This window comes from Hemicordylus capensis, chromosome 1, assembly GCF_027244095.1.
Source record: "Hemicordylus capensis ecotype Gifberg chromosome 1, rHemCap1.1.pri, whole genome shotgun sequence".
Lineage (NCBI taxonomy): Eukaryota > Metazoa > Chordata > Lepidosauria > Squamata > Cordylidae > Hemicordylus > Hemicordylus capensis.
Window position 1 is genome coordinate 104,860,649 of NC_069657.1, and position 15,267 is coordinate 104,875,915.

At 42.8% G+C, this 15,267-nt stretch overlaps 1 protein-coding gene across 2 annotated transcripts in view; it reads left to right on the forward strand.

Annotated features, from left to right (window-relative positions):
• Nucleotides 1–15,267, forward strand: part of LUZP2 (leucine zipper protein 2) — a 593,960-nt gene that overhangs the window by 288,284 nt on the left and 290,409 nt on the right. For both annotated transcript variants that reach the window (XM_053252886.1, XM_053252876.1), the window contains exon 3: nucleotides 7,801–7,871. In XM_053252886.1, the coding sequence (XP_053108861.1) occupies nucleotides 7,801–7,871 (71 nt within the window). The remainder of the gene's footprint in view (nucleotides 1–7,800; nucleotides 7,872–15,267) is intronic.

The window sequence follows — 15,267 nt, forward strand, 5'->3', positions numbered from 1 at the left end:
TTCCATTTTAGTGCTGCACCTAACCTGCTGCTGCTGTTTTACAATGTTCTTAGTTTTTATTATTGTAAGCTTCCTATATATATATTATAGAAGATAGTCTAAAGATCCCTAAAATGAAGAAATAAATCTCACACTGAAGAGCTGGTTCTGGGAATGAAAAGGAAAATTACAGTTAGAGACCAACTACCTTCTTTCCCTCCATAAATCAGAAGGCTACTCTGTGAAGAGCAGACACAGCTGAGGAGGGAGCAAGCTTTTCTAAACATCTAGCCTTTTCCCCTTCAAACTAACTAACAGGGAGAGGAGAGATTTTCAGGAGCTAGTTTCTCTTTAAGGGTTAACTCTCTCTCTCTCTCTCTCTCTCTCTCTCTCTCTCTCTCTCTCTGATTTGCCAGGGCTAGAAGTTGCCAGGGCTAGCAAACTCCAGTGTTTTGCTTTGTCCCTGCTTGGAGGGGGTGGAGTGAGCTAGGGCTGGAGGAGGCCCCACATTCCTTTGACATTCCTTTGACTCACATACTGTGTCTCAGTTGGAAGACTACTCTCTACATAAGAGGTGAAGGCCCGAGAGCATAGCAAACAGAGCATAGCGGACAGGGATAGCAAACAGGATGAAGAAGTTTTGCAGGAATTTAGCGAGAAGTGTGTGGGGGAGCCTGGAACAAGCCCCTGTGATCACAAGGAGCCTGATGGAGAAGAGAACATAAGTAAAAATCCCTCCCTCATATCTGTAATATTCTTGGGAAAGGCTGTTTGGACAGTTAAATAGCTGACCATTATAGCTTAGACCTATCCTTCTAATAGACTATCTAAAAAACAGATAATAATAAACAGATAATAAACTACTTCTAATAAACTATCTCTAAATACTGTAAACAGCCAACAAAAACATTATGAAGATAGAAATTCAGCAGGGGAAGGGGCACTTCCTAGTGTATTGCACAGAGTGCCACATGTATGACTATTTGCCCCATGGGCAGAAGTCATGGGTGTGTTCTCGGTGCAAGGAGCTCCTGGCCCTCAGGGAACAAATTCGTTCCTTGAGACCAAGGTGGCAGATCTGGAGAAGCTCAGAGAGACAGAGAGGCATGTTGACAAGACCTTCATGGACATGATAGAGGCATCCCACTCCAGGGCTGGTAGCTCCTCTGCTGTCAAGGAAAATAAAGGTCTTGGGCAAGGAGGACATTGGTCTGAGGAAGTGGGAAATGCTCCTTTAGAAGGGACTCCTCCCATGCATGGTGAGCCCATATCCTCTCGCACAGGGGATATTCCTCTGGGGGGTGGGGGCTTCCTTATAGTGGTTGATTCGATCATTAGAGGTATAGAGAGATGGGTTTGTGACCCATGTGTTGACTGCACGGTGACTTGCCTGCCTGGTGCGAAGGTTGCGGACATCACGCAGTGTCTAGATAGGCTCTTAGGCAGTGCTGGGGAGGAGACAGCTATCGTGGTACACGTCGGCACCAACGATGTGGGAAAATGTAGTCGGGAGGTCCTGGAAGCCAAATTTAGGCTGATAGGTAGTGTATTGAAGTCCAGGAACACCAAGGTAGCATTCTCAGAAATGCTACCTGTTCCACGTGCAGGTACAGTGAGACAGGCAGAGCTGAGGGGTTTCAATGCGTGGATGAGATGTTGGTGCTCGGAGGAGGGGTTTAGATTCCTTAGGCACTGGAACACATTTTGGGGCAAGCAAGGCCTGTACAAAAGGGCCGGGCTGCACTTGAATCAAGGTGGAACCAGACTGCTGGCGCTTAAAATCAGAAAGGTTTCAGAGCAGCTTTTAAAATGGCGCCTGGGGAACAGCCGACAGGAGCTGGGCAGTATCCCGTTCGGCAAAAGCCATCCCTTAAAGCATGAGAGTGCAAAGGATTCAGATAAAACAGAAGGGGACAGAGCAGAAAGAGCAGACGGGAGCCTGTGCCAGCTGGTCAGAGCCAAAAGAAAGATAGCGTCCATCAGGTGAGAGATTCAGCGTATAGGTGCTTATATGCTAATGCCAAAAGCCTCCGAGCCAAGATGGGTGAGCTGGAGTGCTTGGTTGCTAAAACAGAAATAGATATAGTGGGCATAATAGAAACATGGTGGAACTTTGAAAACCATTGGGCCACTGTTATTCCTGGATATAAACTCTATAGAAAGGACAGGGACGGGCGCCTTGGAAGTAGAGTAGCACTGTATGCTAAAGAAGGCATAGAATCTAACAAGCTAGAAAACCCGGGTGGACGAGTCCTCCACAGAAACCCTGTGGGTGACAATACAAGGCCTGAAAGGGAACGTGCTACTGAGGACGTGCTATCACCCTCCAGATCAAAACGTTGACAGTGACTGGGAGTTGCAGCAGGAAATCAGGGAGGCGTCAAGGAGAGGTAGGGCTGTAATCATGGGTGACTTCGATTACCCACACATAGACTGGGTAAATGCGCAGTCAGGTCATGACAAAGAGGTCAGATTTCTGGACAGGCTATATGACTGTGCCCTAGAACAGTTGGTCTTGGAACCGACCAGAGAGAAGGCAACCTTGGACTTAATTCTGAGTGGCACCCAGGATCTGGTGTGGGATGTCAGTGTCATCAACCCTTTAGGGAACAGTGACCATAGTGCCATCAAATTCAGCATAAATGTGTGGAGAGAATCACCAAGGAAGTCTAACACAGACACTTTGAATTTCAGAAGAGGAAACTTCTCCCAAATGAGGAGTATGGTGAAAAGAAAACTGAAAGGGAGAATCAGGAGAGTCACTTCGCTCCAGAGTGCATGGAGTTTACTCAAAGCCACAATACTAGAAGCCCAGTTAGATTGTATACCCAAAAGGAGGAAAGGTACCACTAAGACCAGAAGGATGCCAGCATGGCTAATGGGTACCGTCAAGGAAGCCATAAAAGGGAAGAAAACTTCCTTCCGAAATTGGAAGGCCTGTCCAAATGAAGAGATCAGAAAGGAGCACAAACTCTGGCAAAAAAAAAAAGCAAGGTGACAATCAGGGAGTCAAAAAGAGAATTTAAGGAACATTTAGCCAAAATTATCAAGGGGAATAACAAAAACTTCTTTAAATACATCAGAGGCAGGAAACCTGCCAGGGAGGCAGTTTTACCATTAGACAATGAGGGAGTGAAAGGGATTATTAAAAAGAATATGGAGATTGCAGAGAAGCTAAATGAGTTCTTTGTGTCCGTCTTCACGGCAGAGGATACTGAGCACATACCTGTTCCTGAACCAGACTTTTTAGGGATGGAGCCTAAAGAACTGAATCAGATAGAAGTGACAAGAGATGAGAACTGGTTGGAAAAACTGAAAACGAACAAATCACCAGGGCCGGATGGTATCCATCCAAAAGTCCTCAAAGAACTCAAATGTGAAATTGCCGACCTCTTTGCTAAAATATATAACTTATCCCTGCAATCAGGTTCTGTACCAGAGGTCTGGAGAGTAGCAAATGTAACACCAATTTTCAAAAAAAGATCCAGAGGCGATCCAGGAAATTACAGGCCGGTTAGCTTAACGTCTGTTCCAGGCAAATTGATGGAAAGCATCCTCAAGAAAAAAATTGTAAAGCACATAGAACAGGCCCTGCTGGGAGTGAACCAGCATGCTTTCTGCAAAGGGAAAGGGAGTTCTTTGAGAGTGTCAACAAGTGTGTGGATAAAGGTGATCCAGTTCAGATAGTATACCTCGACTTCCAAAAAGCTTTTGACAAAGTTCCTCATCAAAGACTCCTGAGGAAACTTAGCAGTCATGGGATAAGGGGACAAGTACATGTGTGGATTGCTAACTGGTTGAAAGACAGGAAACAGAGGGTAGGTATAAATGGAGAGTTTTCACAATGGAGGGAAGTAAGAATTGGGGTCCCCCAGGGATCTGTACTGGGACCGGTGTTTTTTAATTTATTCATAAATGATCTAGAAGCAGGAGTATTCAGCGAGGTGGCCAAATTTGCAGATCATACCAAACTCTTTCGGGTAGTTAAATCCAAAATGGATCGTGAGGAGCTCCAAAAGGATCTCTCCAAACTGGGTGAGTGGGCGACAAAGTGGCAAATGAGGTTCAATGTTGGCAAGTGTAAAGTGATGCACATTGGGATGAAAAATCCCAACTTCAGGTGTACGCTGATGGGATCTGAGCTGTCGGTGACTGACCAGGAGAGGGATCTTGGGGTCGTGGTGGACAGCTCGTTGAAAGTGTTGACTCAATGTGTGGCAGCTGTGAAAAATGCCAATTCCATACTAGGGATCATTAGGAAGAGGATTGAAAATAAAATGGCTAATATTATAATGTCCTTATACAAAACTATGTTGCGACCACACTTGGAGTACTGCATATAATTCTGGTCACCACATCTCAAAAAGGACATTGTTGAACTGGAAAAAGTGCAGAAGAAGGCAACCAAGATGATCAGGGGCCTAGAGCACCGTTCTTATGAGGCAAGGCTACAACACCTGGGGCTTTTTAGTTTAGAAAAATGACAACTGCGGGGAGACATGATAGATGTCTATAAAACCATGCATGGTGTGGAGAAAGTGGAGAGAGAGAAAATCTTCTCCCTCTCCCATAACACTAGAACCAGGGGTCATCCCATAAAATTGATTGCCAGGAAATCTAGGAACAACAAACTGGAGTACTTTTTCACACAACGCATAATCCACTTGTGGAATTCTCTTGCACAAGATGTGGTGTCAGCCAACAACCTGGATGGCTTTAAGAAGGGTTTGGATAACTTCATGGAGGAGAGGTCTATCAATGGCTACTAGTTGGAGGGCTGTGGGCCACCTTGAGCCTCAAAGAAGATTTGATTAGATTACTGACTTAGATTACTGACGTGTTGTATGTGGGGCTGCCTTTGAAAATGGTCTGGAAACCATTTCCCAGGAAATGGTACAAAATAGGGCTGCAAGATTAACTGGGACTGGACATTTTGAACACATCACACCAGTGCTTCATCAGCTGTACTGGCTCCCAGTCCATTTCTGGGCCCAATTCAAAGTGCTGGTTTTAATTTTTAAAGCCCTAAATGGCTTGGGACCAGGTTACAAGAGTGCCTTGCCCCATATGTCCATAGGCGGAACTAGGGGGGGCAGGCAGGGCACGTGCCCTAGGCGCCACTGAGGGGGCGCGCCATGCCAGTTCCTGCCACCCCCACCCCATTGCCCACCTGCCCAGCCCCAGGGCCCCTCAGCCACTTGCCTCCAGCTCCAGCCTAGGATTGGCGAGGCCTAGATCGGAGCAGCCTGCAAACTGCAGAGCTCTTCTCTCCCCGCCTCTCAGCTGATCGGCGTGTGGGCGGGGCTTCCAGAGAGGCCTACGAGTAGGCCTCCCTGAAGCCTGAACTCGGCAGGCCCCAGCAAGCAGACCCTCCTGCAGCAGACCCTTCCTGAAGCAGACCAGACCACCCAGCACAGCTTTTGCAGGTAGGCTGTGAATTCCTTTTTGTGGTTACCCCCATATATAGGGATCTGCTTGCCATAGGGCTTTGATATGGGTGGTGGGGCAAGACTGAGAAGCCTCTGAATATTTAATTTAAAACAGACTGAAAAATGTGCTGGCTTTAAAAACAAAAACTATCTAAAAAGGCCTATAAGTGGCTTGTTTCATGTCAGAAAATTACAAAAACTTCAGGAACAAATACCGTATTTTATGGACTATAAGACGCTACAGACTATAAGATGCACCTTAATTTTAATCCAGTTTTTCAGAGTTTTAACATATTGAACTGTTAAAACATATAAGACGCTCCTGAATTTTGGCAGATATTTTTCGAGGAAAAAAGTGAGTCTTATAGTCCATAAAATACGGTATTCATTCATTCATTCATAAATGCACTTATGTTCAAGTTGTTTTGCAACCCAGAAGGTCTGAGTGAGAACTGTGAAGCATGTGTTGTGCTTTTATTTTATTTTATTTTTCTTGTGTGTGAACTGCTCTCCAATAACTTGCAGGGACTTCAGAGTAAATCTGGCCAACATGTGAATGCAGCACCTCCATTCCAGAGGAGATGTGTGTTAAAGGGCTTTAAAAGCCTCTTGTGAAAAACCTCCTGGAATCAAACTTGACTGAATTTGTTCAGAATTCTGAGAAAACAAACATAGGCTCACTCTGCATGGTTGAAAGTCTCCTTTGCTAATCTGCAGCGAGGGGGCCATTTTAATAATTAGCGTTGCTAGTGTGTTCTAGGCATTAAAAGTAGCACAAATGTATAGTACTCAATGTATATCACTATATACCGTGAAGTGTGCATGTGCGTATTCAGTGAAATGTATTTGCAGGCAGCATACTTATTTTGAAATATCAGACTTAAATCCTTGGGGGCCTTAGATGTGTGGAGGCCCTGGACTTTGAGGGGCTGGGGGCCCATTTTAAAATCTCATCTTGGCCCATTCCAACCTTGCTATGCCCCTGGCGGTCACTACACATGGGTTTCTGCACAACACCTGCACAGAAGAAACTTCCATGTAGAAAATGTGTCTCTTGTAAATTGACCCTGAATTTTCCATCCATGACTGGGATATTTGAGAGTTAGAGTCAATAATAAAAAAACAGCACACTGCTTGTGACAGGAAGGGGCAAATTACAATGATTTCTTAGTCTGGCAGGGGCTGGTTTTGGCCCTGGCAGAACTTGGCTGTCTCCTCCTGTTGCAAATGCATCTGTCTAGTGTGGCAAACTAATGTATCCTCCTACCTCTTGATGTCAAAGTAAGCACTGGTGTGGTGAATGCACATATACCCCATCATGAGCCAACAGTCATCATAAGACAAAGGCTGGCAGGAATCATTTACCACCACCACCACCACCACCACCACCTTCTTCTTCCCCTATTTTGCTAGTGGCTATTTGGGCAGGTGATCCTCTAGGACAAAGTCATGTTTTTAAAAAAAGAATGAGATGAGACAGAGAAAATGACACTTGGAATCCTCGCATAACTCCTGACTGTTGTTCTAGGTCTTTTACAGAGATGGCTCATGTTTTCAAGTTTTGATCAACAACCATGTCTAGATGGTACAGTGTTCCTTTTAACAAGGATTTCCAAATATTGTTGACTACAATTCTCATCATTCCTGTCTGGACAGGGGCGTGATTTCAGTGCTTGCCCTAGGCACTATTTCCCCTAGTTACGCCTCTGCATATGTCCCTACCTCTAACTTCAAAGAACAAATCTTCTTTGGAGGCCCTCCTTCAGGTGCCCCTGCCAAATGAGGTGACTTCATTTGGTAGCCACCTACCAAATGGTGGTAGCCACCTTCAGGTAGCTACCAGGGAAAGGGCCTTTTTGGACGTTGCACCCCATTTATTGAATAGCCTCCTCAGTGAGGTTTGCCTGGCTTCGTCACTTTGTTCTTTCAGATGCCAGGTAAAAAAACTTTTGTTCTCTCAGGTCTTTTAAATTTTGGTTTTTAGATTCGATTTGATTTTTTAATACTTATTTTAAAATGAGTTTTTAAGCGGCTTTGTATTGTATTTTGTATTTTCTTTTTTTTTATGATTCAGTGTGTTATTTGTTTGTATTGTATGTTTTAATCCTCTGTTCGTGAGCCGCCCAGAGAACAATTTGTTTTGGGGTGGCTAACAAAGTTTATAATTATTATTTAATTTCTGATTGAAGGTTTCAGGTCAAGAACTACATTTGATTGGGTTTGTCTCCCTGCAGGAAACGAACAAAGCTGCTTCCCATTTATTTGTTCTCAGTCATCAAATGTATTATTTACAGTGAACCTTTTTCAAGCAGGGTCACCATTAATAATTTTACTGCTGAAAAAATGTTAAAGAGCTCCTTGGTAACACATTGTTTCTTCTGTTTGTTATCAGTCTTTGAAAAATGATGAGGCATCTGCCAAAAGCGATGTACAGAAGCTGTTGGAATTAGGCCAAAAACAAAGGTAAAAGTCAGCATTTATCCATGGTACCTTTCCCTTTCCATACACATATTGAAAACTGTCATGACATCTAATTTTTGTCATACTTGAACCAGCAGTAAGTGTAATGCAGCAGTCATAGCAAAAATGCACTATGCAGAAACAGAGAAAACTTTGGTCATAGATCAAGTATATAGAGCCCCTGGTGGTGCAGTGGTAAAACTGCCGCCCTGTAACCAGAAGGTATCAAGTTCGATCCTGACCAGGGGCTCAAGGTTGACTCAGCCTTCCATCCTTCCGAGGTCGGTAAAATGAGTACCCAGAAAGTTGGGGGGCAATATGCTAAATCATTGTAAACCGCTTAGAGAGCTTCCAGCTATAGAGCGGTATATAAATGTAAGTGCTATTGCTATTGATATTGCTAAGTAATGCTGGAGTGAAAAATGCAGCAGAAAAAGGGGCAGAGTCTTGGTATAATAGATTGTATTGTACCCCTTAAGGGGTTCCAACCCAAGGTTGGAAAAACATCTCTGAATGCTTTCCTAAGTTTAAACAAACAAACAAAAAAACCCCAAACAACCCTGTAAGTAGGAAAATCATTGGGGGAATTGTTGAACTAAACCATTTCACCATGATATACAGTTTTTCTAGTTTTGAATTGATTATATATATGCGGGTAAACTTTCAGATATGTAGTTTGGCACCTTCAGTTTCCAGTGGTTCAGTCCACTCTATCATTTCAGGACTCTTACCACCTCCTTTTGCACATGTAGATCTAATAAAACAGGAATATTCAGATCCTCTTACATCAAGGCTAATTTGCAACACCATTTCTGAAGTGGAAAAGTTGATACATCCAGCCAATCCCAAAGCAATGCAATAAGAGCAAGTTAAAGCACATGAAACACCTCTTGGAATGCCTGTATATGTACACTAAGTCTGCACAATGTCTCGCTCCCCAGACCAAAAAACAGTCCAACAGTCATGTACAACTACCTTCTGGTTTTTTGCCATTCACACAGGCAGCAGTAATCAGAGGCTTATCAAGCCATCAGTGGGTAGCCATATGTGGCAGGCTGTGCTTTGCTTGGTAGGCCCTATGTTGTGCACAAATGGAAATGGAAAAATTGCTTTCAGGTTTTTTGTGTGGTAACTTTTGCTGTTACTGATCACTTATAAACAGTGCTTTAGTATCAGCTGGTTTGGATGATGCATCCAATCCAGGCTCATTCACCTATTATGCAGTGGTAGAGGTTCCTTCAAAATGAGAAGGAACAGTGTGCGCTCACATCTCTTCACATCTAGGAGCACCAACATGCCACTGTATGATCATGTGGGGAAAATGAACCGAAGGAACTCCCTTCGCAGCACATTTTAAATGTCAATCTGAAGTAGTATATAAATTGCATGTTGAGGACCAGTTTGAACATTCCCACTCTTCCCCACACACAATTATACAATAGTGGGATGGCAGGATGGTGCACAGATTGTGAGGGGTGGGAGTGGACATGCACATGTACTTCTTTCCCTGTGTGATTTGATGGCTGTCAGTATTGTCTAAATTGATGCATTTTTAGTGGACAAACATAGTCATATAAAACAACTTTTTAAGGCAACTAGAGCCTAAGGCAATCAGGTACTGAAGATGTAAATCTGAAAGCCAATTATAGAATTAGGGGAGTCTTTAATTTTTAAAGCCAGTGTATACTTATTTCGAACAGTATTGTTGAAAGCCAATCAAATCTTTAGGTTCAAAAGCAGTCCAGAAGATCTACGGAGGATGGAAAAATCAACTCTGCATATCCAAGTTGCAGGTTTTTTTCCTCATTGAGGCTCTAGAAGTGAAACTACACCTCTTAAAGTGGTAATATTGGATTACTGAGGGGGGAAATCACCTAGGATGATCTCTATTATTTAACCTTTTCTAAAGAATCTGATAACATGTCAGTTCAGATTTTAAGTTCCATCCATGATGATTTATTTCCCAGAAAGAAGTGGGGGCTTGTGTTATTCTCTGCATGCACCAAGTACATTGGAATCTCAGGGTTGATATACAATTTTAATGAAGTATTTCAGCTGTGCGAATGGGGACAATTTGGATTCCACCTCCAAGTGACTATGTGGGTGTGGCGAATTGCAGTGTACTACCATTGTTCTTTGCACAATGGGGCATAATTTCCAGTTGGCTCATTGTCCTTTGCTGCAGCTGCACCATAGTATCCTACTGGCTAATTACCACAGTAAGAGACAATAAGGCTGTTCTTATGAGCAGCGCCAGGATCTGTGCAGCTCCCAGCTTAACCCCACTCCTTAGCCTGGCTCTTATCAGAGGTTAAAGGTGCAAGTGTGCCCTTAATCTGGAGCGGATTGTGTGGGTGTGTGGCTCATGTGCTGAAAGCACAAGGATCAATCTGGGGGAAGTTAGGTTTCACCTTGCCTTCCCCCCTCCCCAATCAGGTATTGGTTGTGAGAATGACCTCAGAATGTAGTACTGAATCTCCATGTGTGAACACACAAAAACACACACAGAGAAAGAGAAATCTCCTCCTAGGGTTGATTATAGGCAGAGGCCACACCATTCCATCAGATTCAAAGCTTTATTCCTTTACTGGGCATCAGTCATGAGGTGAAAGAGCCCTCCCAAATGGTGATTTCAGATTTTTATTTTAAAAAATTTTATACTGCCCAAAACTTGTGTGTCTGGGCAGTTTACAATTAAAGTCATTTAAATATTAAAATCAGTTAATTTTTATATACCAAAGCTTTATCAGTTATGCAAATACAAAGGCCCAAACATGCACTAATACATTGTACATCTTCAGACCCTCTCCAGAGGAGCATGGACCAATAATGGTATTCCAGACTAGATACAGTTTCTATAGCTACTGTGCATGTCCAACCTTGGGCCACAGAGAGGCCTTTTTCTATGTTCTGCTCTTGCAGCATCTTTCCAAAGACACAGACATGGAGTCAAACTTTTGTTCATTTCTCCATCTTTGATTTCTCTCTTCCATCTTAGATTTTTTGACAATCACACACAATGATAACACTAACATTTCATTTTTTAAAAATTAAAATCAATTTCAAGTATTTAAAAATGCCTATATAACATTCCAACAAAAAAAGAATTCTCAGTGGTTTATGTAGCAAATTGTCTGAGAAAATGATTCCCTCTCTAAGAGGCTCACCATCCTAAAACTGCAACAAAACCAACCCACACAGGTGACACCAGTAACAGCTATTGGAGACATGCTATCCTGGGCTCTCCTCTCCACATGCAAAATATAAGAGAGCCACCAAGATAAAAAGCACAGTTATCATGGAGACATTATACCCCTTTCTTATATAAGGACAGGAGAAGTTATTTGTATATATATATATTTTAGAGTAGGTTGTCAACACAGTAATTCAGGGTTGAGATGTGATACTTGTGTTTTTTTCTCCCTACAGATCCTTTTAATTTCTAGAGAGCAGTATGGAATGATTGACTTAGTCATTTAAGTAATCAACCGAATGGAAATGATGGATTTCAGTTATTTGAGGGGCATTATCTACATACACATAACATTTTCCTACTCCAAAGCACAGTATCATCTCCAGGTTGTTGTGACCCATCTGAAATGCATAAAGATTGTTTCCATGGGAAGCAAATACAGAGCCTGGTTTCCATGCACGGATTCTCAGCAACAGGCAGCATGATTCATGCCGTGCATTATGAAGGAGCGGCTTGCTTTGTTTTCTCTTTTCTTTCTTTTCATTTTGCATTCAGCAATTTCTAACACACTCTAAGAAACTACTATAGAAACTGTTTCTGTGCATAGTACAGCAGTGAATAATTAGAGACTTGCTGGGTTAGGGTCCACTGAGGTTATGGAAGAACAGGTCTTTAGATACTCATATTGATAAAATGCCAAGACATGAAAACTGGTCTGTAATTAATTCAAGGGATGCTCCACATCTATTGTATGTCCAGCTCCCAAGGAACATAGATCAAACAATGCATCATACGATTCCTGCCAGATATTCAGTATCTCTTCCTGAAACATTTTCTTGTATACCCTGTGATAAATCTTCCAAAAAAATCCAGAATCAGAAGGGCTCTCTGATTTACCTATTGTAGGGCAATTTATTATTTCGCTGCCAAGAATCACTGCACTGACCCAAACTGGCAGTATATGTGGTTGCTCATGTTTAATACATGGCTGTTCCAATCAATGGTGTGTCCCAGACCAGGATCTATCATTCCTTAGTTGCATGTCTATATTAAAATCATGAGCTACTGCTTCTGTTGAAACCAGCTTCCACTTTATCTGTGATTTGGATGCAGAGCCAGACCACAGCTGCTGTAAATCAACTTAGCTTCATTGGCCAATAAAACTCTGCAAGTGTGCCTAAGCTGTGGATCTGTAAGTCAGTTCACACAAAGAAATGGCTGTGATGTGGGTTGATGGATCCATGCAGCTCACTTTCTACATGAGCCCCACATCTGGGGAGGTCCACTTGAGGCTGCTGCCAGCTTGTCTGGTAGCAACTCAGTGTTGGACCTTCTCTATAGCCGCCCCTGAGCTTTGGAACAGAATAAGATACTCTGGTGGTATTTAGGAGCGCTGGATCAACCAGACATTTAATTTATTTTAATTGTTTTAGTGGTTCTAATGATGTAATTGTTTTAGCTGCTTCCATTGTTTTAACTTCTTTCAGCTGTTTAATTTGATTTTGCTTCCATTGTTTGAATCATTGTCTGTAAACCACCTCAATCATGACTAGTGGTACAGAAACAAACAAAAAAATCAATCATTTGGCAAGTGGTGAAGCAGACACGCAACGTTTTCCACACAGGCCCAATTTACAACTGAACTCACATTCTGTGGTTGTCAAGGTGGTCCTATCATACAAAAGAATGGTAGCCTCAGACGGTGAATTGGGTAGAGTGGAATATGGATAGTGTATTGGGATCTAAATGTGTTGCAAAAAACTGTATCAAATCTGGTTCAGATCAGTTAGACAATCCTCAAGTTAGTACACTTGCACCTCAAAGCTTTATGTATCTGCCATCTTGGATTGGGTTGGATGACATTGTCACAATCTATGCTATTGAGATGTACCTATGTGTCCCTACAATTGTAGCAAATTTGGTTCAAATAGGTTAAGAGGTTCACAAGTTAGCCCACTTATGCCTCTAAAGTTTACGCATCCACCATCTTGAATGGTGTGGATGACATCATCACAAACTACGCCATTGAGATGCTCCTGTGTGTCACTCACTGCAACTGTATGTAATTTGTTTTAAATCGGTTATACAGTCCACAATTTGGCCTGCTTGTACCTCAGATGTTCACGTGGCCGTCATCTTGAATTGAAGTGGATTATATAACACACCATAGCATTTGGGCATTCCTATGTGTCCCTGCAGCTGTAGCAAGTTTGGTTCAAATCGGTTTGGCAGTTCACAAGTTAGGCCACTTGTGCCTCAAAGTTTTACACGTCTGCCATCTTGAATTGGTGTGGATGACATCATCACAAACTATTCCACTGAGGTGTGTCTATGTGTCCCTACAACTGTACCCGATTTAGTTCATATTGGTCTAAGCGTTGCAAAGTTGATACTGGGGACACACGGATACACACACAATGCTGGGTGATCTCATAATCCTACTGGAAGGTAGGTTTAAAATGCACAAGTGAGATACTTTTCTTCCTATTTGGTGTTAGACAGGAGGCTCGGTAGCTTTTAGGTCTCAAATTGCAGTTCAGAGCAGTGTGGCCAGAACCTAAGGGGTATACTCGTGAGTCAAATGGGCCATAACCCAAAATTTGGCTTTTAAAAAGCCAAATCTGGCAACAGAGGTTCAGAGAACAAAGGCTTGCATCACAGTGAAGTCTGCACATTCCCAGGAACCATGCTGCCTGGTCTCAGCAAACAAAGCTAAACTAACAACCAAAGTAGCATGTTGGAAACGGCAGCCTCAAGAGTCTCTCTCCTCATCTAACTTTGTTAACTATCCCTTCTTGGAGATAGGCAAAACAATCAAAAGCTTAATGTTTCTCCCTAAAGGTAGAGTTTTTTGAACAATAAGAACAAGTTTCCTGACAGCCAAGTGAGAGACAATAAATCCACAAAAGCAGTGGGCCCAGGCCAAAATTGGTTTTTGGAGTTGAGGGCAGTTCTGATATGAAATTGGAGGGGCTTTTTAAAAGCAAAACAAAGGCCCATTTTGTCACATCCCCCCCACCAACCTTTTCCAGTGAGGAAAGTGTTCTGCTGATAGACACTGCTGAAAATGGGACATCATACAATGTCCAAAAAGTCAGGGTGGCTTAAACATCACCAGTGAGTTTGGGGAAATTCTGGACTCGTAACTCATCATGTAGCCTACATAGCCTATGGTGCATACTAGGAATAGCACAACAAAGTACAAAACATACACAGGATCAGATCCCCAAACACTTCCCATAAAACACACAAAAAGCATAGCAAAGCATTTTCAGCAATCTAGCATGATAGATATAAGCATTTCTCTTATTTCTACAAGGCTGTGTGTAGCCAGCTCTAGGCACCTCAGAGGCAAGTTGTATCCAAATACCAGTTTCAGGACCTTAGCTCTTGTCTGTAGGCTTCTCAGAGGCATCTAGTGGGCCACAGTGTGTAACAGGATGCTGGACTGGATGGGCACTGGACCGTACACTTAGGAAACATAGGACCTTTTCCCAGCCACACAAACAAGGATTCTGTTTCTCTCAGCTCTTTGCAATTAGGAAGCAAATGAAAACCTCCCACTCTCTTCCCTACCACAACCCTCCAAAAGAATACAGTACTCAGGATGGAACAGCCTCCCCCATCCCCCAAATACCTAACCAATGGGGTAGCTGCTGGCTGGGAATCAGATTTTGATTTCCAGCCAGCCCAGAGCCCAAAGAGTTTAAGATAAAATTATTTACCTCTTGTCCTCCTAACTTCATTTTGCTAAATGCTGTACTGTAGATCAAAGGAGGACCATGTGTAGGCAAATCTAAATTAATCCACATGTCTGCAAACCCTCCCACCTTCCAAGCAGGTACGGGGGGGAATTTGCATCCCAATATGGGTGTTTACTGATCATTGGAAGACATTAGCCTGGTCATTTCAAACTGGTCAAGCCAGTTATCACTTGTTCCTTTCTACTTTTAAGCAGAGAATCCTAGAGTAAAAGAGTGTGCCTCCTAAGGACTTGCTAGCTGAGTTGCTACAAAGACAACACAGGACTGACTGGGTTGTTCAACTGACTGATGAACTTGAGTATACAAGCTTGCTGATGCTAATGGGCTGCTTGCTTGCAATAAAAAGGCAGCCCCTGAAGCAAAAAGCCACAGCAATGACTGGCTAATGTATTTTGGTTTTGGCAATGTATTTTAAAAACACAAATACCTGAACAAATGTCTT